Source organism: Sylvia atricapilla, chromosome 18, assembly GCF_009819655.1.
Source record: "Sylvia atricapilla isolate bSylAtr1 chromosome 18, bSylAtr1.pri, whole genome shotgun sequence".
Lineage (NCBI taxonomy): Eukaryota > Metazoa > Chordata > Aves > Passeriformes > Sylviidae > Sylvia > Sylvia atricapilla.
Window position 1 is genome coordinate 2868869 of NC_089157.1, and position 24417 is coordinate 2893285.

The 24417-nt window shown below is 57.7% G+C and overlaps 1 protein-coding gene across 1 annotated transcript; it reads right to left on the bottom strand.

Moving 5' to 3' along the window:
* Positions 1 to 531: 531 nt before the first annotated feature.
* On the bottom strand, positions 532 to 22140 carry RNF157 (ring finger protein 157). Its single transcript, XM_066332037.1, is given in 20 exon segments — positions 532 to 573; positions 575 to 642; positions 5668 to 5778; positions 7254 to 7302; positions 7604 to 7669; positions 7802 to 8010; positions 8438 to 8549; positions 8747 to 8855; positions 8944 to 9182; positions 9463 to 9575; positions 9740 to 9899; positions 10398 to 10469; positions 10730 to 10777; positions 11146 to 11189; positions 11346 to 11412; positions 11520 to 11637; positions 12158 to 12304; positions 12738 to 12826; positions 16763 to 16881; positions 21944 to 22140. Coding segments are annotated over 20 exon segments (2064 nt in total). The 5' UTR covers positions 22032 to 22140; the 3' UTR covers positions 532 to 537.
* Between the last annotated feature and the right edge of the window lie 2277 nt (positions 22141 to 24417).

Genomic DNA, 24417 nt, shown 5'->3' on the forward strand with positions numbered 1-24417 from the left:
AGGGGGAGCTATGAGGGCACCATTACTGCCAGGGCATTGATGGGGACATCTCATGGCATGGGGACAGCACACGGCAGGGCAGGGGCATGGGGCCAGCAAACCTGGGGGGGGCCGGCCCCCCATGAAAGTCACCAGCTCATGCACCAAGGATGCCAATCCCAACACTCATCCTTGAACCCACAGCCCTGAACATCATCGTCCCGTTGTCCCCAGCCATCCACATCCCAAAGCCCCCTTGGTGAGGTGACCCTGTCCCGTCTGCTCCACACATCGGAGAGGAGCCTGGGGGTGTAAGATGACCGGGGGGAGGGGGCAGGAGGGGACCCCAGCCCGTCCCCGTTAGGGCTGGAGAATGGGAAGGTGCTAGTGGGGGACTCCAAAGTGATGCACATGGCTTTCAGCCCCCACGGAAAACAAGGTTACCGTCTTTTCTTTTGAAAATCAGCGCTGATAGAGCTGAGGGGTGGAGGCGGCGATGCCCACGGTGCCCAGACACCAGGGTCCCTGTGGGCTCCGTGTCCCCCCGAGGCTGAGCCCTCACACGGGCAGGGTGGCCGCTGCCTGCTCCGGGTCCCGGGGGCCGGGGGGGGCGGCGGGGCCACGTCTGCTGCAGCCCCACGTTGTTGTTGGCTGCCTCTGCGCCTGGGGGGAGAAAATGGGAGTTAGGGGCCCCCAAAGCCCACTGGTGCACTCGGCTCGTTCTTCCATGGGGGATCCGATTTACTGTCCCAAAGCAAGGCCCACCTCCCCAGGCTCCCGCTGGGTTCTGGCTGCGCTGAGGGCTGGGGTGCCTGCACTTACCTCTCCGGGCTGCGGGAGCCCCTCCAACCCCAATTGCTCAGGAATGCCGAGGGCCGAAAGCGGGAAGCACAGCGCGACCATCGCTGGGTTAAATAACCCAAAGGGGGCCGCCCGTGTCCCCTCTGCCCAGCCAGAGGCCACATGCAGGAGCCCTGCGGGCTGCAGGTCAGGCACGAAGGGATGTCCCCCTGACCTGGGCAGTCAGGGGGCCACCAACAACGGGTGACAACCCAGCGCCAACCCCCCGGGGGACGGGGCACGAGTGGGGGGCAGCTCTGGGGGTCTCACCTATTCCTCAATGTTAATGGGGCAGGAGTCCGGCACGGCGGCTGCGTGGCAGGAGAGACCAGAAGGCACATGGTGAAGGCGGGAGCGGAGCGGCGACACGGGGACACGGGGACATGCACACGAGCGAGCAAACAGGGTGACCGCAGGGCCTGGGGGGGGTCTCGCCGCCTGCGAACGGGGTCCGGGCCAGGGCCGAGGGGTCCCCATGCGTGGAGCCTCCCGGGGGTTCGTGCCAAGGGGAACCGAGGGGTGGACATGCTTGTGGTGCGGGGACAGCTGGGTCCCCGCGTGCCTCCTCTCCGGCTGCAGGGTCCCAGTTCAGGCAGCAGCCTTCAGCTGGGGCAGGGCGATGGCAGAGCTCAGCCCGTGGCTTGTGTCCCACCACCAAACCCATCAGAGGCTGCGTGGTGCCCTTAGGAAGGGGGTGCACCCCTCAGGCAGCTTGGCTGCACCCTCCAGCGAGGTTAACCCCTGTGCCCAGGGCAGCTCCGAGCCACAGGGACTGTGCGAGGGCGTGCCAAGGCCAAGGGCTGAGGCTTTCTCAGAGGGGAAGCAACAAAATCCTGCTGCCTGCTGATTTATGGGAGGTGACAGCTGCCATTTCGACTGGCTTTTCATGGCGAGCTCAGGCTGGAGAGCGAGGCATGTTAAGTCTGCAGATCCCGGAGGGAATGGGTAATTAAACAGGACCACATGTACATGCACACGGAAATCCCATTAAGAGCTTCATATTGCCTAAGTCACTGCTGTGCTCCAGTGCAGAGACCCAGCTCTGCTCAGCGCACCCTTGTGAGGCTGCCAAGGAGCAGGGCTGGGGCAGCAGGACGTGGTGTGGCCCTGGAGCAGGGTGTCAGCCCTGTGCCCACCCACCTCCCACCCCAGGGCTCTCCCCTGCCGTCAGCAGCTGGCAGACCTGGGCAGAGCAGCTCCCCAATCCCATCGTGGTGAAACCCAAGCAGCCCACTGCTCACAGCTTGGAGCATCTGTGGCTTTAAATCAGCAAGAGCCCTCAGGGCATATCGTGTTTTCTACAGCAGCTCCCCAGCACCCCCACCTCAGTGCCAGCCTTCTGGCAGATGCCTTTCCCCAGTTTCTCTTTCCAAAGCTGTTTTTATCACTCTGCCCCCAGCAGAGGCTCTGGCTGTGGCCAGAGGATGCTCTGAACCCTGGAGACAGCCCCTGTAACCTGGGCTCTGCAGGATCCACACAAGGACACGGATCTATAGGTTTCAGCTAAACCTTGTGTCCTAAAATCTCTGGGGTGGAGACTTTTGCCTCCTCCCAGAGCTCTTTCCCACCAGACTGAAATCTGCAGAGATTTCCTAAGAAGCTTTGAGGAACCACATCCCACACCTTCATCCATTACAGAGAGGACAAAAACATCACCATCAAATGTCACCAGCTTGGAGACTGCCCTAGATGTAGACTCTTGAGCATCACAGATCTCAAGGGCCAGGATGCAACTGCCTTCCCTACAATCAGTGAATGGGGTTGCCATGAACTGGGTACAAGCCTGAGAAATTTTATGAATGATACAGCCAAAAACCCCACAAAATATGGAACACTCCCAGTCTGTCTCACCATGAGCCTAAAGGACTGTAAATTTAAAGAAACAATGCTGATCTTAACTCCTTATGATATAGAAGCTGACTGTACCCTAGAAGATTTAAGGGTGCCCAGCATACCCTCTATAACTGCTCCAAAAACTTCTCCAAAACCTGTAAAACCAACTCTGAACATTTCAAGGTTAAACTGGTTGAACAACAACAAATATTGTTTACTCCTAGTCCTTAAAGAGTTGCAGACCAATGTTTCTGCTATCAGACCAAAACGTTCATCTTTTACAGGTACCTCCTCTACTGGGTGGTTTTCCTGGCTAAACCAGAGGCTGTTACCTTGCACATCTAACTGATACATTGGGAACTGGAACAGGAGTATTGAACAATATCAGTCTTGAAACTCTGACTGATCAATTGGGTGCAACCATTAATAATTTGAACACTAAGGATCAGCTCTTAAGGTCTTCCTAATCCACTCTTGGAAGTACACAGTGGTCAGCTTCAAATATCAAAAATATCCAGATGCTAATGACCAACTGGCTGATGGTCTGGGAATTGCTCAAAGCAGTGTCTTCAGCACTCAGCTATGCTCCAGCTCAGTTGTGGTTACACTCTACCAGTGCTGGGATTATCACTGAATGGGAAAAAGGACTTTTATTCATTGAAATATAAAAGGGCATTTCAATCCTGGCAGTCTTTAATCAACTTTTCTTATGTCCCCATCACCAGAAAGGTCACAGTGCTTGTCTTAGCAATATGTAGTGCTTCTGTATATACCAAGCACCAAATCCTTGTGGTAGGAATGGGATTTGATCCATTGGAATACTGAGCATGGGCTTTTAAGAACAATCATACACGTGCACGGCAAATCACTGATGTAGATGGTTGTGTGGTGAGAGAATGACAGGGGTTTATATGTGAAAGTAATATTTTGAGAGCCTAAGCTGTGTGTTTGGACACCAAACTGTGTCTATCATTTCAAAATGTCTTCTGATCATGACCCTGAATCCACCCCAGCATCCACAGAATAATGGTATGTGTGTCTAAGAACCCCTTGTGACAATTTAACAGTGGAGGACACAAAGATACAGCTGTGTAACCGTTTGAACCATTTTTGTAACTCCACCTGTACAGCAAGTGTGAGTTCAGCTACTCCCTACCAAAAACTGTGCACCAAAATCTAGGTTAGATATGTTATCTTTGTCTCCAACCCCTACTGGAATGGACATTACCCTGGTTAAAAACTGCTGGAACATCCTGATCTACACAAACTGGTACAATTCAAAAAGGAAAGTCAGAAAACACTGATTACTGTCCATTATTATGTGGAAAAAACACCTTGTATCCTACAGCGAGTGAAAAGGGATAGAGAACATCGTGTCTGCTGTTCTCAGGGGGCCATGGACAGCCCCAAACCCCCAGTCTGCACCTCCTCTGCCCCTGGTCCCAGCACGAGGGGCAGCCCTCTGCTTTTGCTCACAAATGCCAGGACTAGATCACCCCTCTCATACAGCACAGCTTGTGCCGAGGGCGGCAGCTGCTGGACACACGGACAGGTGTGGTGGCCAAAGGATGGAGAGGGCATCCTTGGCTGGGCTCAGCCCAGGGATCAGCTCCTGCACCCCAGCCCAGGCAGGGGACGAGGCCAGTGCACATCTCACAGCAGAGCAAGAATTTGACCCTGTGCCGGAGCCATCTGGGCAGCAAAGCTCTCCCTTCCTCATCCTCCCCCCAGCACAACCAAGAAGGATGCAGTCAAGGATGGTTTTGGCCACTGCTACAGCCAAGGGATGCTTTGCTAGGCCCTCCAGCAAAGCAGAGATGCTGCTGGGATACCCCCAGCTCCCTCCCCAGCCCAGCAGGACTCAGCCAGCTGCTGGCAGAGGGTGATGGGGGGGACACAGGGCTTTTGTGGCAGGCACCTGTTCCTCCCCAAGAGCCTCAGCCGTGTTTCTCCAGCACAGAAACCACCAGGAACAGGCAAGGCAGCAGGAGAGGAGGCTTTCCCAAAGGAGCAGGGGAGCAGAAAGGATTTCCGCTCCCTCCAGTGGGTTTCACCCACCCTCTTGGCTCTCCAGCACCTGCTGCAGGTCCGGGACCTGCCACAAAGTCTGTGGAAGGGGCAAGGCAGGGACAGAGTTGCTTTCAACTTGTCAACAAATGTATTGACAGAGACCCCATGGAGGGTGTCGTCTTGGCCTTTTGGCTCGTTTCCCCACACACAGGCTGAGGGAGCAGAGCCTGCAGGGCTGGGCAGGCTCCCAGCCCACTGTCCCCTTCCACACAGGGGCCAGGGGTGTTCAATACATTTGTCACCTTTGGGCAACTCTGGGCAGGGAAGGGGCACAAGCTTGGGTGGAGAAAACCGTGTTGGCACAGAGCGAACATGAACTTTCACGCAGACGGAGGAGCCTAAGGGGAAGGAAGAAAAAAAAGGGATGGAGAGAGGCTGAGAGGAAACAAAAGTGGAAGGAAGGTGGGGGAGAAAGCATGAAGAAATGGGAAAGATGGATGAATGTTGGGGCTCTGATGGACACACCCCATCTCTGTGACCTCGGAGGAAGAGGAGGACAAGGCAGGCAGCTCCTGCTGTGCAGCTGGACTGCCTGTGGATCACATCCCAGTGCAAAATATTGCTGGGCCCACCACAAGCCTGTAGCAGGCTACAGCTGTGCCACACAACCACCTTCCTAAGGAGGACTGGTGCCTCCTGGGGTGCCAGCAGCCCCCTGGCCAAGGGACAGAGAGTCCCAGTGAAGCAGGTCTGCAGCCCCCTGGGGACAGCCCAGTCTGGACAGGCCACCCTGACCTAGGGGTGGTGACGTGCCTGGTGCTCAGCCCCACGGAGGGACGGGTGGAGGAGTGCAGTGAGGACAACCTGGCAGGGATGTTAGTGGCCAGGATGGTGGGAATGATGGTGATGGGAAAGGAGGGATGGATGCAAAGGGCTGGGGGGATGCAGGGAAGAGCGGAACTGTCCCCCCCACCCCAAGTTCATGTTCAGCAGACGGCCACTCACCAGGTAAGCAGGCCTCAGAGCACAGTTTATTGTCCAGCGCTTTCACGTGTGCGATGCCCATGTCATTGTTATTGTCACACCTCAGACCGAGGAAAGCGCCTGTCCTCGGGCCTGGAAGGGAGTTAAGGCAGTTAACGCCACGGCCGCGCTGGGGCTCGACGTCGCCTTTTTAGCACTGGGGGGTGGGATTGCTGGGGCTTTTCCTCTCCCCTCCCCAGCCTCTTTCAAAACAAAAAAAAATGACACACAAACGATGCATTTGGGTGGGAGCGGGTGAAGAGTGGACAATAACGCCTGGGCACGGCCCGAGCTGCTCCTTCCCTTGCGCCAGCCGCATCGGAGGGCAGCAGAACAGCGACGATGCGGCCACGGGCACACGCATGAACCTGCCCAGGGTTCAGCCAAACCTTCCCTCTGGCACAGCCAGGCTGTGGTGGCACCCATCACCTCCTGCAGGAGCCTCTCTGGCACCAGCAGTGCAGTGAGAGCTGCGTGGATGCCAGGAAGAGGCAGTAGCTGGATGCGTGGGGCAAAAGAAGCCATAGCCAAGCTTTTGCAGGGGGGATGGAGGCTTCTGGGGATGAGAGAAGTAACTCTGCTTCTTAGCATCGCTTCTACAAGAGAGCAGCCTCCAGATTCTTACCTGCATCCATCAGATGCAGGTGACTAAACCTCAGGAGGGATGTTCCCAAATGTGCCAGCAGCCCTGCTAAGAACAGACACAGGTCTGTGTCCTAAGGAGAGAGGCCATCCTGCTCCCAGAGTTGTTGGGATGCCCGTGGATGTCCACCACAGCCCCTGGTTGTTCCTGTTTGTTATACTTCAATCTCCCCATCAGCACAAGCCTCTCTGCAGGTCAGAGGCCATGACTTGGGGATGGGTGTTCTATGGGTGTTCCTGCTTTCCAGCTTGGCTGAGCATCCAGGTTGGGTGGGGAAATAGTTTTGTTGTATTTTTGCTAAAAAGAGACTTGGAAATGTGGGAGAGTGCACACTGTGGACCTCCCTATTGCCCAAAAGCAATCCAGGGCAGTTGGTAGCCAATGGCACAGAGGTGACTACCTCTTTCCTTGGCTGTCTGAGCTCAAGGGAGGAGGCGAGAGGAGCCCTCGATGTGCGTGTTGACTTGTGAAAGCACACTGAGGACAGGCCAAAGAAAGTGAGGAAAGCATCCCAGAGGGAACAGCTCTGCAGCCCCTTCCTATGGGAATCAGCCCAGACACTGATTTCTACAGGGGAAAGTTTCAGAGATTTGGGGACAGACCTCGGTGAGTGGAAAAGCACAGAGAGAGAAGCCTCTTTCCCATTTGGCTCATTGGAAAAACCAATGGATCCTACACACCAACCATCGTGTGCTCCATGTCCCACACTGAGCTCTCTGGGGTCCCTGTGGCTGGCTGGCTCCCCCCACCCACTGGTGTTCAGCCCCTCCGTGGGTGTCTCTGCTGTGAGGGATGTTCCCCTGATTCCAGTGCTCTGAGAGTCCCCAAGGGCTCTCCCTGATGGCAGCAGGGACAGCACAGAGCCCCCACTCGCGGTGACAGTGAGCTGAAAGCGAGAGGACAACAACAACCCAGAGCTTTTTACCGTCTTCCTGCGTGGGAGAGGCGTCCTCGTCCTCCAGCACATCATTTCCCTGTGGCACAGGTGAGAGGCAGTGAGTGTTAGCCCAGGGCTGTGCCAGGGGCTGTTCCCAGGTCCCTTTGGGGGAACATCCCCGGCCCTGGGGATTCCATGGATTCGGTGGGGCACAGCCCCACTGCCCCATCCATCCCCAGGGCAGCCCACAGAGAAATGGATGAGTAGGCAACCCCTTCCCCAGCCCAGCCCTGAGGGAATTTGGTGCCAGCTGCCCAGCTTCCCCTCTATAGGCACAACTGGGATCCCCCCACGGTGCCACCACAGCTCCCAGTTCCTCACGGGATAGTTACGGTTACCTCAGCATCACGCTCCTCAGCAGAAATGCTGACAAAATTCAGATCCGGGGACTCCACAGGTGTTGACTGTAGGAGGAAGGTGGGAAAGATGGAAGGAGAAAAAAAAAAAAGGTCTGGTGCAAATGACTTAGGAGAAGAAGTTAGATCCCATGGGGAAGCTCTCCAGCCTGGGCTCCACCAACAACCCCCAGTCCCTACCTCTCCATCAGAGGCTGTGGCACTTGCAGCCGTAGGTGAGGGGAGCATGTCCCCCTCCTCCTCCTCCTCCTCCTCTTCCTCCTCCTCCGTGCCAGGGGCAATGTAGGAGCCAGACATGGAGGACACGGTGTCGGTGCTGAGCTGGGAGTGCTGGCTCTGGGAGGAGGCCATGGACATGACGGACTGAGCCAGGCTGCTGCTCACGGGCTCTGGGGGAGAGCAGGGGCTGAGGGGGCTGCTGGACCCCCCCACCCTTGGGTGGGAGTCATGGCACAGCACCCACTAATGGAAGAGGGGCTAATGAGGAGGTGTGGGGTGCTGGGGAAGGACTGGCTGCATGCCACAGAGATGTGCTGGGTGGAAAGCTGCCAGCAGCAGGTCCCCAGGGCTCACAGCCCCCAGTTGCTGGGTCTACAGGGAGACAAAGCAGGCATGATCAGTGCCCCCCTGATCCCCATCTCCAGGTCTACAGGTGGCAAAGCAGAGGTTATGCCCTGTGGCTCCATCCAATGTCTGTGGCAGGGTAAGAAGGGGCCATGCCCACCCCTCTTTGCATCCCCCCACAGTGTGACAATCCTGAGATCACAATGCCACTCTCCTGCCTTGCCAGCACCTATGAGCCCCTCCATGCTGTACCTTCTGGGGAAGAGATGGTGGAGGAGAGGGGTGTCCCAGTGCATGAGGACTGGTCGATGGCTCCTGATGATGACAGGGTGAGGTTTTCACTCTCTGGTGTCGCGCCACATTCCTGGAAGAGGAGCCCGTGGTAAGGACAGGCTGGGGGATATTCAGCATGGATGGCCCATCTCATCCAGACATCCGTGTGGATGGAGGAGGAGCCAGGAGGGGCAACCCCAGCAAGTCTCTCTGATCCCAAGCCTCTCCCAGACCTGCTGCCTGCCCAGTGCCTCAGCTCCTTACTAGCACATTTTGGACAGCACTCACCTCCTCGTGCCGGGCTGGGGATCTCCTCCTGGAGACCCTCAGCTCTGACTCAGTGCATGACTTCTCATCCTCCTCTTCAGGCAGGATAGAGGAGTTCTGCGAGATGGACCTGGACAAAGGCACAAAGCAGAGTGTTCCACCACAGCCCCCAGCCCCCTGGAGCACCCCCAGACCCTCACACCCACCCCAGTACTCACTTGGAGATGCTCTTCTTCAGCTTGAGCCCCGGGGGGCCGCAGTCGGGCAGGCGCTCGAGGGGTGACAGGGCCCTCAGGGTGGGCAGGGGGCCGTCGCTGCCGTAGGAGGGCAGGGTCCCCACGCCCGGGGGGTCCCCCAGCGCCCGCAGGGGCAGCGCGGCCGGTGACGGCGTCAGCGGCCCGTTGAGGGCCTCCAGCAGTGACACCACCTCGTAACCCGGGGGGATGTTCTCCGACGACTGGGGAGAGGGGGAGATGGGGTGAGGATCCTCCCTGGGCCATTTTTGCTGATCCCCTCACTCCCAGTGGGATCAAGATGCCCCAGGAAGAAGCTCAAACCTAGAGGATGGACACTCTGCCAAAAAACCTTTTTCTTTTTTTTTGTAATAACGAGCCTGCATTTTTTGCAAGACGAAATTGCAATGAATAACCAAACCCTGTTTTCAGAGACACACGGATCCCCAAACCTCCCCATCCTGGTGGAAGAGACCAGGGTCCCACCTTCAGCCAGGCACTGACCGAGTGCTCCTCGGAATCAGAGGTCTGCGAGGCGATGATGGGGTTGAAGCTGGTGGGCGAGAGCGGGCCCAGCTTTTTCCTCATGGCTCGGATTTGAAGCAAGGCTCGGAAAGCTGCAGCAGCAGGGGAAAAAAAACAAAGGGAGGGCTGAAAAAAATGACACCCCATTTCCCAAGAGGGGCATCCCCAGTGGGGCTAGAGAGGCCGCAGAGCTCGAAGGTGAGAGATGCCAGCCCGTTCCCAGCAATGCCCACCCCAGCCCTGCCCCGGGCCTTACGCAGGCGGCAGATGGGGCAGTTGTTGGCCTGGTAGCGCAGGGTGTCAGCACAGGTGTTGCAGAGGCAGAGGTGGCGGCAGGGCAGGATCAGGGTGTCGCGGACGTCCGACAGGCAAACCACACACTCGGCGCTGTTATCGCTCACCTCGTCCTCGGCCACCTGCCCAAGGGACAGCAGGGAACTGCTCGGCCTCGGGGGTCACCAGCCCATGTGGCACCAGGGTGGGTGCTCTAAAATACTGGCTGGGTGCTCAGAGAGAGTTCTGCCTGTGTCCATGGGCTGCCTGCTCTTGAAATGCCCCCCTGAGACCTCATCCCTCTCCTCCAGGAGGCCAAGGGAAACAGAGACCCAAACTTTCACCCCAGTTTTTACATACTAGAGCAGGGCATGAGCACATCCCATGCCTTGAGCTCCCCATCTAAGCCATCACCCTTCCCCCACGGGACCACAAAGGATGGGCAGAAAAGCTCAATTCCTTCAGTTTTCTGCCTCCAGCAGCTTTGATGCCAACACAGTGTCCCCAGCCAGCCCCAGCTCTGTTCTGTGCTGCAGACTCTTGCCCTGAGCATGTTTCAGTGGGCAGACCTGTGCTTGGGGAAGGGAAGAAAGGATGAAGGAAGATGCTTGGGATGTAGGCAGGGGGATGCAGGCGCACACCTTGGAGTCCTGTGTGTTGTACTTGTTCTCGATGCCATAGATCTCCTGCAGGAGGTAGCTCACACCATCCACCTGCAATCCCAAGGGGAAGGGGTGAGGAGCAGAGACTCCTTGCCCAGAGCCACTGAGCTCCCAGCCAGCCTCCTGCTTGGGCCAGCCCTCCTCCCCCCAACATACCGGGATTCTCTTTGCACTGATAACCTCGAAATTGCACTCCTTGGGAGGCAGGGCCAAGGCTGGGAGAGGCTTGGGGCTTTTAGGGCTCCCAAAAACCCCTCAGTTCCTTCCCTGCAGGGTGTGCAGAGACACCTTGGGGACACCACAACACTCACCACTTGCTTCTGCTTGAGGGGCTTCACGCAGAAGGTGCCATCACTGTGCTGCAGGGAGGAAAGAGCACGTGGCTGGGCACCCCTGGGCTGCTGTGCCAGAGCACTCACCCACCCTGTAGCTGTCACTGCTCCCTCCCCACTCCCAACAAGCCCATTTTGCAGGAATTCTGGCTCTTCCTGACAGCCCAGCACCAGGTAGCTTTGGGAGGTCACACACATTGCAAAGCCAGAGACTTGCTGGAGGAAGGAAGATGGAGTTGAGCACAAATGCCTTAGAAGTGGATGCTTAAAATGAGGGAATAGTCCCAGGATTTGAGGAGCAGCCCAGCAGCACCATCCCGATTCCCAGAGATTCTCCAGGCTCTTGAACCTGGTGGGTGATGGAGGTGGGAGGATGGCCCCAGCTTGGCACTTACCTTCTCAAAGGTGGCCAGCAGCACGTGGCAGTGCCCACTGTGCTCTGCAAGACACAAAGGAACACACAGGGCTCAGGGGACACGCAAGGGGACGGGCAGAGCCACAGCAGAAGTGAGGAAAAACAGGAGGCTCTGCCCAGCTGGCATCACAGTGCCAGCCAACTGGGAAAGGCCATTCCAGCAGGGAACCCCCTCCTCACCCTCTCCTTCATCCACCACTGCCTGCACCACCATGGGGTAAACCTCGCGGTCCAGGTCAAAGCCCAGCTGGAGAGAGACAGGGGGGGCTTTGGTGAGATGGAGCAGTGCTGAGGCTTCATCCCACCTCCATCTCCATCTCCATGGGATGATGTTGGGGCTGGGGGGGGACCCACCTCCTCCTCACTCCACTCAGAGGGGTCGATGGTGTGGGAGGGCACACAGAACTGCTGGCACACCCCTCGTTTGTAGTGCACCGTCTCCGACTGCAGGCTGTTGTCCCTGGGGGTGTAGCTGTCCCATGGAGAGAGGACAGGGTTAGGGCACCATGGGTGTTCCCACACTCCTCCTGCTCTCCCCAGATCACGGAGATGCCAGGAAAATGGGAGGAGTGTGTGTGTGTCACCTCCTCTCTCAGATGCCTCTTGAGGGCTGAGGTAAGAAGATCTAAAAAGGGCTGAAATAATCCACAGGGTAAAGCAAACACAGGGCAGCCAACATAGTAGGGGACAGGGACAACTCCACAGCCAACCTGGAGGGGTTTGGGGGGAAGATTATTTCCCCTGATCTCCATTCTGATCCAAAGGTAAAAAGAGGGAGCAGAATGTGACAGGGAAGGAGGCGGCAGGGGTTGGCAAGGACTTGGTGGTGGCACCCTGGGGAAACAAGGAGCCCCCCTCCAATCTCAGCACCACCCTCAGCTGTTTCCTGTCCTGAAGAGGAAAGATGCTCAGGGAGGGAGGCTCCATGTCCATCAGCCAGGGACACACACCAGGCTTGGGGGGGTGATACAGCCCTGGCTGGGGCCCCTCACCTCGCTATTCCATTGTGGAACTCCTCCGTCGCCTGGTAGTAGATGGTTATGGCCACACGGGCGTCCGTGTCGAAGGTGAACTCCACATTGTAGTGCACCTTGGCTTTGCTCACTTCTTCCCCCGGGGTCTTCACCTCCTCCGAGCACCTGGGGAGCACAGAGGGTCCAAGAGACGGCCCTTGGGGTGTGCCAGGACTAATCCCCTCGGCACCAAAAGGGGCTGCTGCCCTCCATCAGGGCACACCGAGGCACACGGAGAGTGCCTGGCATGCCCAAGGTCACGCCTGCAGGCTGGGAAGCACCGCAGACAGATTGCAGCCCTAATCCCCAATCTCAGGGCCCTGCCGCAATCCCCAGCCTCCCTCCAGCAAAGCCTTTGGAAAGTGGGGGAGGAAGAAGAAGCAAAGCACTTCAAAGGCAGCGCTAAGCTCCTTTAATCCTGCGGCACTGCCTGTGCTGGCATGCGGGAGCCAGGAGGGGAAGGCTCATCCCTCCCTCTGCCCGTGCTGCCATGAGCAGCCCGTGCCCACCATCCCTGGGGGCAGCAGCAGGACCCCGCTCCCCTGGGTGCCCCACTCACTTGACGAGGCGCAGGGTGTCCTTGCGGATGTTGATTAAGCTCCTGAGGGTCTTCACGGGTTCCTGAGGAGGTGGAGCAGCGTAAGGGAACTAGGATGAGAGAGACACCGGTGAAGGCAGATGCACACGGGGGGGACTACGGTGGCTGTGGACCCCCCAGTGACCCAAACCCAACGCCCTGCAGTGGGAATTGGGGTGGCCTGGGCATCCTGAGGGGTGCTGAGCACCTGCAGCTCCTGCTGGCATTTGGGACCAGGCAGCATGATGACGGGGACATCTCTCCACAAACAGCAAGGCCAGGACAGCAGGGACAGTTTCACTGGGGAGGGGACACACAGTCCCTTGTCCCTTCAGCTGGAGGGCAAGGGGGGTGTGGGGCACAGGGCAGGCAGCTGCTGATGGACTTTTATGCTGCTGGATGAGGCTGGGCAGAGAGAGGCTGAAGCTCCTTCCCTGCCCACCAGCCAAGAAAAAACAGGCACAAGTGTCCCTTCTTCCTCACTGTGGTGGATGGGATTTGGGTGGAGGGATCCCTGCCAGCCCCATGCCCAGAGCATAGAGCCAGCAACGTGTCTGGGCAGGAGCAGGCAGGCAGCAGCATCCCTCCTGCAAGGTGACATTGTCCTTCCCAGTCCTTTCTGTTCACCTGACAGGGGCTACAGGGCTCCCTGGGGAGAGGGGACACACTGGCACCCAGGGGACACCCTCTCCTTGGCACTGCAGTCACCCAAAGGAGACTGAGGGCAGTGGGGAAGGGATGCAAGACCCACCTCCCCCCTCCATCTCCATCTCCCAGGTAGGTTGAGCTCCAGGAGGGATCAGCCCTGATTAAGGCCCAGCTTGTTGGCAAGCTGCCACCATGTGCCAGGGGACAGCCAGAGCCAGGAGGGGGTCAGGTGCCATCAGGGATGGCAGATTGTCCAAGAGCCTCAACTGCTGCCACTGGAGAGGGAATAGTGTCCCACTGTCCCTCACTGAGACACCCACTGCACCCCAATACCAAGGGGACAAGACTGAATTGGGGACGCCATGCAGCGAGCCAGATGCCCATTTCCCATGTCCCTGGTGCTCTCACACCATCCCCTAACCTGTCCTCAAAGCCATCATCACCTTTCCCATCCCCAGAGCCCTGCAGAGCAGGATAGATGGGACTGGGGGCCCGTGCTGGGCTCAGAGGGACAGGATGGGACAGAGGGACAGCTGGCAGAACCCCTCAGTGCTGCTCTGTCCCATCCCTGCTGCACCATCACCACGTCCAACCACCTCACAGCTCTGATCCCACAGGGGCCACTAAAGGCAGATTAAAGGCCAGGCTGGACACAGCATGGCTGATGGCATCAGAGGCTTGGGAGATGAATTCCCAGCACTGTGGAACTGCTGCTGTCGTGTCTCCAGGAGGGGGAAAGGGCAGCAGAGTCATTAAACTGCTGCTAACGAACTTTTTTATGAGTCACTAAATGTGCACCTGCAGAATGGAGCACCTGCAGAGTCACCCATTGCAGCTGGAGGGGAGAGAGTGAGAACACGCTCCAGGCAGAAGCTGAGCCGTTGTCAGGACATGTTGTGCCATGTCGTGATACATCCCCTGCTGTTCAAACTAATGCAGTCATCCAAAATTGCTTTTTTACACCTCACCCAGTCAAATCATACCAAATCCAGCCCTGGCAGGGAAAGCACCCATGGGTGCAACCCCCTCCTGCTGCAGCAGCCAGGAGTGGGTGACAGAGGAGGGAAGGGACAGCCAGGTCCCCTGGGTGCCACCCACAGGGGCCGTTGGGCAGGATGGGGAAGTGCCGCAGGCAAATTTTGTGCTGCAGAAACCACTTTGGGCTCTTTCACTCCCACGAGTGAAAAGCACTTTCTGGGGGTGGTTGGATTTGATTTTTTTTTTCTTAAATTTTACAAGCCAGATTTTGCACATCAGAAGGGGGCTATTCAGAGGATGTTTTGCATCTCCTCACTTTAAATCAAGCTGAAACACAACAGAAAAAGAATGGATAATGGTTGCGGTGAAGTTAAGAATGTCATCCACGTGCCTACAGCAACATTTGGTGCAGGCCAGCTTCTGTTAAAGCAAAATAAAAACCACCCTCAAAAGTCTGTCTTGGGGTTTTTCTACAAGCAAACCCCAGCAGCTTTGCGTGGGCAGGGAAACCCAGTGGCACATTTCAACAGTTCTTGGCTTCCCCTGTGCTCTCTGAGTGCCTCCAGCAGCTTCTCTGCCCCTGCATGGTGGTAGCTACTTAAACCTGCAACGCCCTTCCCAGCCCCTTGGGAACCTGCTCCCAGCTGGAAAATCCAGATTATCATGTATCCATGGAGGGGAGAACCTGCACAGCCTCTGGCTGCCCTGCACATCCATGTCGCAGTAGTGCTGTTCATAGCTCAAAGTTCTCTGCTCACAGAGGGCTTGGGACGCAATTCTTCCAAGATCTCCTGGCCCTTGATCCTCAAGGAACTCAAAGTTAATGTCCCACCAAAAAGCAGTGGCCATCTTTAATGTTTCCAGCCCAACCAGGGCTCTCACAGAAGGCCAGAAAGCAAAAGTGTCACAGCCAAGAAGCAACAGGACAGGACTTGGATGGAGCATCAGAGAGGCCCAAGTGTTGCCTGGACACAGGCTTGGACCACAACCAACAAAGATCCTCCCCCAGCTCCTCTCTGAGCCCCCAGAACTGGCCCAACCCAAAAGTGCAGCCTCAGAGCCCCCTGCTCCCCAGGGGGACGGGATCTTGGTCACAGCTCTGCAGCCCAGAGCCATCGGTAATTAAACCGGAGCAAAACAATTTAGCTCGTGATGCTGTATTAATTCTCTCTGCTGTTTCCAAGCTGTTCCTTTGCCTTCCCTGCTGCTCTGCTGTCGGTGCTGCTGACATGGGAACTGCTCACTGGGCAGTTTAGAGCCTTTTACTTTAATCAAGAGGATTTCTCAACACTCGCTGCTGGTAGAGATCCTGAGTGCTGATTTCTCATTTTCCAGGGAAGTGCAGAGGATGGAGAGAAAGGAACTGCCTTTGCCCACCCAGTGTTCTGTGCTTTGTGGGTGCTCCTGACCTTGGCTCTGCCAGGATCCCTGCTCTGGCACAGCCCAGGGCTGGACACTTCCCTACTGAAGGACCACACGATGCTGCCAAAACACTACCAAAGCCTGTTCCAAGGAGGAAACAGGAACCTTGCTGGCAGCAGGCAATGCTTGAGAGCTGCCGAAGCACCAGGCAAGTTTATCTCGACTTAACAGAAAAGCCTTAGTGACTTTTAAGCCGTCACTCTGAATCTTTTGAGTACTTGACCCCCCAAACTCTCCCAGCTGGTGCTGGTGAGTTCTCCCACTGCTAAGAGGCACCCGGATGAGAGGATGACATCACTCCCAGGCTGAACCCCTGCACTCATTTCCTCTCTTTCCAAAGGTAGCAAGCACAAAAACTATCTCCGGGAGCCTGGGGCGTAGGGATCCCCCTCCAGCCAGGTTCCCTTGTGCTCTGAGACCAGCTGGAGCTGGCAGCACCCAGCACTGCAAAACCCATCCATGCCATCCCCAGCCTCAACCTACCCCCACTTTTTCACTTTTATTTTATTTCTTCCCCTTTCTTGCTAGAGCTTGGGGAGTAATTTCATATGTTCCTGTCCAAGCTGCTCTCCTACCCTGACCCACACCAGTGTCTGTGTGTTATGCCCCCCACCATGTGCCCTCCTCTCTGGGCTATGGCTCCTGGATGAGATGGGGATGGCAAGAGAAAACACAGCTCTTGGCGAGGGAATGAGAAAGAAGTTGGATTAAATCAGCCCAATTCCCCTTCACCATTAGTCCTGGAGGGAGGACAGGCTGCAGTGGGAGCCCAACCCTTCTATGAGCCATCAGAGAACGCACTCAGCTGCTCCAGGCAGGCTTGGCTGGCTCTGCCCGTGGAGGGGGACAGCCAGCAGCCTTGTCCCGCACTCCCCATGACACACAGAGGCAGCAGGGGTTGGGAAGGGCCGTGCCTGAGCTCCGGATGCCCCCAGCCCCGTGGCCCCGCCGGTACCCACCACCACGGGCCGGGTGCCCAGGAAGTTGAGGTCGCTGTTCTCGCCGAAGAGGTACCCCTCGGGGTGCGTGGAGTCGAACTTCTCCCCGCCCATGATGAAGTGGTTGGCAAAATAACTCCCTGGAATGAAAACAGAGCGAGCGCTTGAGCGGAGGGGGAGGAGGGGGCTCAGCCGGGCGATGGAGCGGCACGAAGCCACCGGATCGATGGCTCGGAGGTGACTTTGTCCCCAGGGTCACCTTGATGGCTCAGCTCACACGCTGAGAGCCCCCAGGCAGGCAGAGGCTGCCAAGAAGCCACACTCCTCGCCTGCACTCCCCTCTTCCTGCATCCCACCCGCTTCATCCCCACGGTCCACGCCTGGGCACACAGAGCCGGGATGGGGACAGGCTGGAGCAGGGGGCCAGCCCCATGGCGGTGCTGCCCCTGGGGCCTTCTCTATTCGTGGGATTTACCGGTGCCTGCTTCTCTTTCCCTGCCTGGGAAATCCCTGTGAGCCCCAGTGTGGCTGAGCCACCCAAGGTCACCCTGACCTTGGTCGGATCCTGGTCCGTGAGGAGGAAGAGGAGGGCTCCTGGGGCAGCAGAGCAGAGCTAATCCTGGCCATACACTACAGCTCGTGCCCTGAGGAGGCAGGGGCACAGCCTGACCTGCCAGAGAACCCTGCGAGCCCACAGGAGGCAGGCTGGCTCCCACATCCCTGGGGATGCTCCTGGGAAGGACCCAGCATACAGCCCTCAAAACGGGCAGGGCTGCTCCTGCCCAAAGGATGCCACAGACCTCATGTGCCACCCAAGGCAAACACGTCCACAGCCAGACACTGCCCAGATTGGCTGCAGCTGCCGCCAGGAAGGTGGGCAGAGCACACCTAAACCGAGTTTTTCAGTTCTCACCCTTCAGCCTTCCCTAGGAAGGGTTCACCTGCAGGAAGCAGGATTTTGGGATCCTGTAGACCCTCCAAGAGGTCAGCACCTGCCCTGCAGAGTGCTCCACATTGCTCTGATGAGCACCGGGCAATGACCAGGGTCTCTTTTTCTCCTCACAGAGCCAAAACACTGGAATGTCCCAGCCCAACGCTGGAAGCAGCCCCCAGGTCAGGCATTTCTCCATCAGAGAATTTCCTCCAGCCTGGCCAGGAGCCAACCAGCTCCTGCTCCTTGTCTGTGGCATCTGGGTTGTATGGGGAAAGCATGTTGTGGCACAGCAACTGGCCAGGCAGGAGGGCCGGGACTTGAGGGGGGAAAAAAGGGAAAGGGAAAGGTGGACAGGGATTGGGCAGCAGCAAGGGGTGAGCAGAAGCACAGAAGTCAGTCAGACAGAGACACAGTGTCCTGCATCCTGACGGCCACAAGGATAGAGTTTAGCTTAAAAAAACCCCAAACTCACCAGCACAGATCTATCTGCACTCTCCCTCCCCCCCAGTGTGATACCCCAAACCCAAACATTTGGGGACCACAGATAAAGGAGTTTAAGCCTGGGCTGCAGCTCTGCTTGTGGGTACTGAGGTCAGAGCTTGCAATCAGCTTCCAGCAGAGGCAGGGACTGTGCAGGGCTGGATCAGGCTTTAATACTGCACTTAAACCCCGAATGGAGCCCAAAGCCCAGGGGGAGGAGTCGGGGGGAACTTCAGGCCAGGAGGGATGAGTGGGATCACCCAGCCCTGTCCCGAGGCCCCATGGCACAGGGATGCCCAGATGCAGTGAGCCCGTTGGCAAACGTCGACCATCAATTATTGATGCCTGCAGCTTTCAGGTCCCATTTTCCACGTACATAATTTATAGGCAGCTCGCCTGGAAAGACTCGGCCACGTGGAAAAAAAAAAAAGCCCCAAGAGCAAAGTGCCTTCGGAGCTGCCTGCAACAGCACAGCTAGGGGACAATGGGGACATCCAGAGCTTTTCCTGACACTGACTTGGAGCAAGAGCAGGAGATGGCAAAAAAATTACATTTAAACATGGAGAAAAGCCACCCCAGCACTGAGAAAAAGCTGGGAAATGGAGCACAGGCTCTTTGTGATTGGCCCTGCTGCAATTTAGTGCGTGCTGGGGGCTCTCACTAGATGGGCAGAGCTGGTGAGGACCACGCTGCCATCACCCAGTCTCCCTACCAGGAGTTAGGAGCATCCCTGGGTGCTGCAGGCTCCCAGCACATCCCCCAGAGGCTTCAACTCCCTCTTGACAGCAGGCAGAACCATCTCTGTGCTCCCTCCCAGGAAAGGTCCTCTTTGCTGTTAAACAAGAGGCTTGAGTCATGCCAGGCTTTTCCAGGGAAGCACCAGCACAGGAAAGCCCAGGGCACTGGCAGGAGTGTGTCAGTGACTCCCTGGACATGGCTGGTGGGCAGGGCAGGAAAGCACCTTCCCAGACACAGCCACCTTATTATGGGCTGACTGTAAATCCAACGCCCACTCCCAGGGAAGGAGAGCTGGTCAAGGACAGCCACATCTCAGGGAGGGCTGCACAGGGTGGCTGCTGGAAAGGAGGAATCAACCCAGATTGTCTGAGGTTCTTGGCAAATAAAAGAAAAAAAAAAAAAAAATCTTTGTGTCCTGCACATCTGCTGGCACCAGTACATGGGACACATCTGGCACCAGCTGTCAGCTCCTTTTCCCCAGGAGTGCCAGTGATGCCACCTTGTCCAGGTGACAGAGAAGGGTGAAGACCCTCATGTGTGCTGTGCCCGTGGCCCTGGCATGCAGTGACACACATCCTGCACTGTGCCCCAAGCCATAGCTGCCCTGCTGGGCTCTTGTACTGCAGCCCCTGGCTCTCCAGTGTCACAGCCTCACTCTCCAAAGCTGCTAAAACAGAAAAGCTCTTTCCCAGCTCACCCACACGCTCCTGGTGAGGGAAGCACCGGGTTTGCACAGTTTGTGGTCAGTCCAGATGGGTGGCCATGGCACAGCACTGCCACAGGGCCACCCTGAGGCTGCCAGCACAGGGCACTGTGATGGGCTGGTTAAAGGCTCTGGGTGCTTCTGCCCCTGGGCAGCCCATTATTTAATTCTGTGCTCTGAAGTGGGCAGCCAGAGCCAGCGGCAGCCGGAGCTGACGCCAAACCTGTCCACAGCTCTGCTGCGTCAGCACTCACACGCCATGGCTCTGCCACCACCTGGGGCTGGGGGTGTCACTGCTGGATTAATCCCTGTGCTCCTGTCCCCAGCCAGGGCCCTGCTCACAGGCCCATGTGCCCCAGGGAAGCTCGGTGCCCATCTCAGCTGGGGCCAGGGGCTGAAAGCTGGACACTTGCCCCAAAAACCATCCCAGCAGCCGGGCAGTGGGCTCCCTCTGAGCCCTGCTGGCTCTCCCTCAGTGGCAGCCACGGAAGTAACTCTCAGCCCTTGTTTCAAAAACTGTGGTTTAACTAATCCCATTGACACCCTGTCTGAAGGGGGTGGGACCCTCAGGATGGGAAGATGCTAAACTGGGACAAGACACAGCTGCCCTCTTCCCATGGGCTGCACTGGCCATCCCGAGAGAGCCAAAGCCACATTCACAGAGAGAGGGAAATACCCCAAATCCCATGAGATTCCCTTCCAGCACCACATTTCCAAGGCTGTTTCCAGGTGGTTTCGAGGTGAGAGAAGCACTGCTGCACAGAGGAACTGGCTCTGCTGCCCAGCACGTCCTCCCTCGGCTGCTGGCAGCGCCGAGGACAAATCCCTCTTGGATTAAAGGCACACCAGCCATAATCTCCCAGGGCCACCAGCCTGCCCTTGTCCCAGTCCATATGGCTGTGTCACCTGGGCACCTCTCGCCCTTCTCAAGGACCCTGGGCAACACCAATCCACCCCCCCAGCTCTGCCCAGAGCCCTGTGGTGAGACCAGGCCAGCTGAGCACCGCCAGGAGCCCTGGGCTCTCCCTGAAAGCCCAGTTAAATATCAGCCCGGTGACCTCTGCCAGCTGAGATGAGTTTGGAAGTGCTCAGCTGGGTGCACTTGCACCCTCCACAGCTTCATCCCCAGATATTTGAAGAGCCCCTAAATAAGATGGAGTGCCAAGGGAAAAACTTGTAATGCATGGAGACACCATCCCTACAAAGAGCAATCCCCTGGATGGGCTGGTCCAGCCTGGTACCAAAGTGACAGAGGCCTTGAAACCACATAAAGAGGAGAGCCAGGGGAGCCCTGCAGGAGGCCAGGCTGTCAAGGATCAGCCATCTCCAGCCAGCTGTGCAACCTATTTTAGATTTAAAAAAAAAAAAAAAAAAAAAAAAAAAGACAAGCACAGCTTTTCAGGACAGGCACCGGGTTTGTGTTGGCTGTAATTCTTGCTAAGGAGGTCTTTAGTTGTAATTAGTGAGTAATTTGCCACAGCGCTAACGATCCGACCGTTTACCTTATCCTATTAACTACCAAAATAGTTGCCTATTAATAATATTTAGTGCTGCAAGGATGCTGTGCAATCTCCTCACACGCACGCACGGTGCTCCGGGGCATCACCCACCGGCGCCGGTATTTCTGCGGCTCTGAAGCGTTGCCCACCCAAGGGTGGACCCCATCACCCCTCCGTCCCCAGCGTGCCCCCCTCGGGCACCCGCTCAGCCCGGCCCTTGCAGGGGAAAGTGAGGCACAGAGGGGAGGGACGGATTTTCCAAGGTCACGCACAAGGTTTGAGACAGGGCCGGATTGGGGAGCGGGAGGTGCATCACCAGCAAGCCTCGAGGCAGGGAGAGGAGCCGGGAAGGCGAAGGCTCCCCACGGCAGGGGTGCTACGATGGGGCAGAGCCCTGGGAAGGAGGGATCCCCTCCAATCCCTCCCACCCCAGCCTCCCTCATCCTCCCGGGAATTTAAACTCAGGATTTTCCCGAGCAGCCAGCACCGGAGTAACCGCCTCCCAAAAGCGTCTCCGGAGCCCGCTGCCGCAGACCACGGCTACAGAAATAATTATAACAATAATGTCATTAAAGTCGCGTCAACTCAGCCAAGTTTGGGAAGCGGGGTGAACTGGCAAAGGGGCGCCCGGAGAAGGGTGACCCCCATCCCTCCCGCGCCGCACTCACTCCTGAGACCCCGCACCAAACGCAGGGATTTGGGGTGTCCCCTCTGCGCGTCCGCGTTTGCTTTGGGGTGCGCAGGGTCACCCCCGCCCCGAGCAAGGTCGTGCCCGGTGCCCGCCCGACTCGCTCCCTTCTTTCCCTCCCCATCGGCGGCACCGGGACGCGAGACCCCCGGGGGCTCACCGGATTTCGGGGGGTATCTGTAGACAGAATTAGCGGGGATATCCACTTCCTCCACGCCTGCGTTCTGCCGGCTGGTCAGAGCCCCCATGGCCGGGCCGGGGCTCAGCGGGCGGGGGGCGGCGGGGAGTCCTCCCGCCCGGGACCGGGACCGGGAGCGGGGCTGGCGGCGGCCCCCGCCCGCAGCATCCTCCGCTCCGCTCTGCGCCGCGCCCGGCGCCGCCTCCGCGGCACCGCGGGGCTGCGACATTCGGGGCGGGGCCGCCTTCAGCCGGCACGCCCCGACCCGCCCCGGCTCGGTCCGGCTCGGCGGTGGGGTGAGGGGACGAGATGTTGCCGCTGCCTGCCCGGATCTTCCTGCCCCGGTGTCCCCCACCCACCCAGTGGGGTCCCACTTCAGGTGCTACTTACCTGTCCCCCCACGGTGGCACACGCGCACCCACAGTGCCACCCACCTGCCAACCCCAGTGTCACCCCAGCTGCCCCCAGTACGGCTCAGTGGCTCTCTCCGCCATCATCTGCCACTCTCAGGCACCCCTCAGTGACTTCTGTCCACCACGGCCAACCCTCCTCCCAATGCTTGTCCCCAGCCCCTCCAAGTGGGTGGCACCGAGCAGCAATTCCAGCTCAGAGACCCCCAGGGGCAGACTGGGCATGGTCCCTCTGTCCCTGCACCCCCTGCCGCCGGCGTGTCCCCTGGGGAAGGACAAGCGCCTCGCTTTTCCCGACAGGTTATAGAGGAAAGGGTTTTGTTCAGCTCTTGGCACAGAGACTGATCCCCTCCAGCAGCACCTCAGGGGCGCTCAGCGCTGGGGAGGGGCCGGGTTAAAGCCCCTCCAGTGCACATCTCCATCATCCCCGTCCTGCCTTCCCAGCCCCGCTCCACACCAGGAGCAGCTGCATCCGCCGGCCGCAGCCTCTGGAGGCAGGGAGCTGCCCGTCCGCTCCAGTGCACCCCAACAGATTCCCCAGTCCCCCCAGCGTTAAATTACTGGGAAGCACTGGTCGCCTACTCATTTTCTACTCGCAGCCGAAGTGGAAGGATGGACCCTTTGACCGCGCACTTAAACCCGCCGGTGATTAATTAGTCCGGCAGCGCCAGTTAGTGGAGCATCACATGATTTTGATTTGAGTTGATAACACGGGTGCTATAAATATCAAACGGGAGATGTGCACGGAGGCGGATCAGCTGCCCTGATGTCCTCTGCTACTCAGCGGTGACGAGCAAAGGCCATCCCTGGGGCTCCCCCCTTTATCCCCTCCCTGCAGAGGGACACACTCTCCCAAGTGCTTCCTACCCACACAGCCCCAAAGGCAGCTGAGAAAAGCCAAATCAAAGAGCAGCCCGGGGTGGCTTTGTACCCTGTTTGTCAGCCTGTCACTGTCACACCGGGACCCATATTCCCAGCAGTGACACCATGTCCATGCTGCTGGGTGTCACACCTGGGCTGGGTGCCAGCTGGGGCACTGGCTCCAGAAGAGAAGGATTTAGACTCCATGATCTTAAAGGTCTTTTCCAACCCAAATGATTCTAGAAGGAGCCGAGGGCAGCATCCACACCTGGAGCCTGCTCCAGCTCTCAGCGCTGGCATCCAGCTGGGAGCCCTGAGACCCCAGGAAATGATCCATGCTCCCCCCAACACACACTTTTGGGGATCCTGTACTACACATGGATAATTTAAAAATCTAGCACAGCCCAGCATTACTGAGCTGCCAGCCCAACTCCCCTGCCTCGCTCCAGCCAGCACCGACAGCGGGAAACTGGGAGAGGGAGCCAGCACATTTCATTACCGGCACAGAGCAGAATGCAGGGCTTTAGTGCAGATAATAATTCAAAGTTATCCCCGTGCAGATCCATAACCCGGCAGTCATTACACGCAGAGCTGCTGCCTGCATGCACGGCTCGTGTGTGCCTTTTTTTTTTTTTTTTTTTTTTTTTTTTTTTTTTTTTTTTTTTTTTTTTTTTTTTTTTTTTTTTCCCAGCGATTACTGCAGCAGAGGATTTTGTAGGACAGTGCCGCAGTGGAGCGCGGGAGCGCTGGCAGGAGCTGGGTGACGATACGGCTTCGAGGGCAGGGTCCCCTCCCGGTTCTGCCCGGCTGCACATCCCAGCTCACGTAAAGGCAGGAAAAACCCCAGCAGCGGTCACCTGGAGGGGGAATCCAGAGAAAATGGATTTTAACCCAAATCGCACGTGTTGCTGGGCAAGATGCAAGTCTGCAGCTCGTGCTGCCTGGCTGTGGGATTTGGGATGCGTGTTTGACACGGGGAGAGGATCCTGCCTCCTTGTGCTGAAAGGGAAACAGAGTCACGGTAGAGCGCAGCAGTTAATGTTATAACAGGAGGGTGTGTAGCTCACCCACTGCAGAAAACATTTGTCAGTACACCCGGTCCGTTCTGAATTCCCCCAGCAGTCGCTGGCACACACTGTGGGGCCGCCAGCCCCTCTCCTGCTGGGCTGCCTCTGCTCTGTGCAG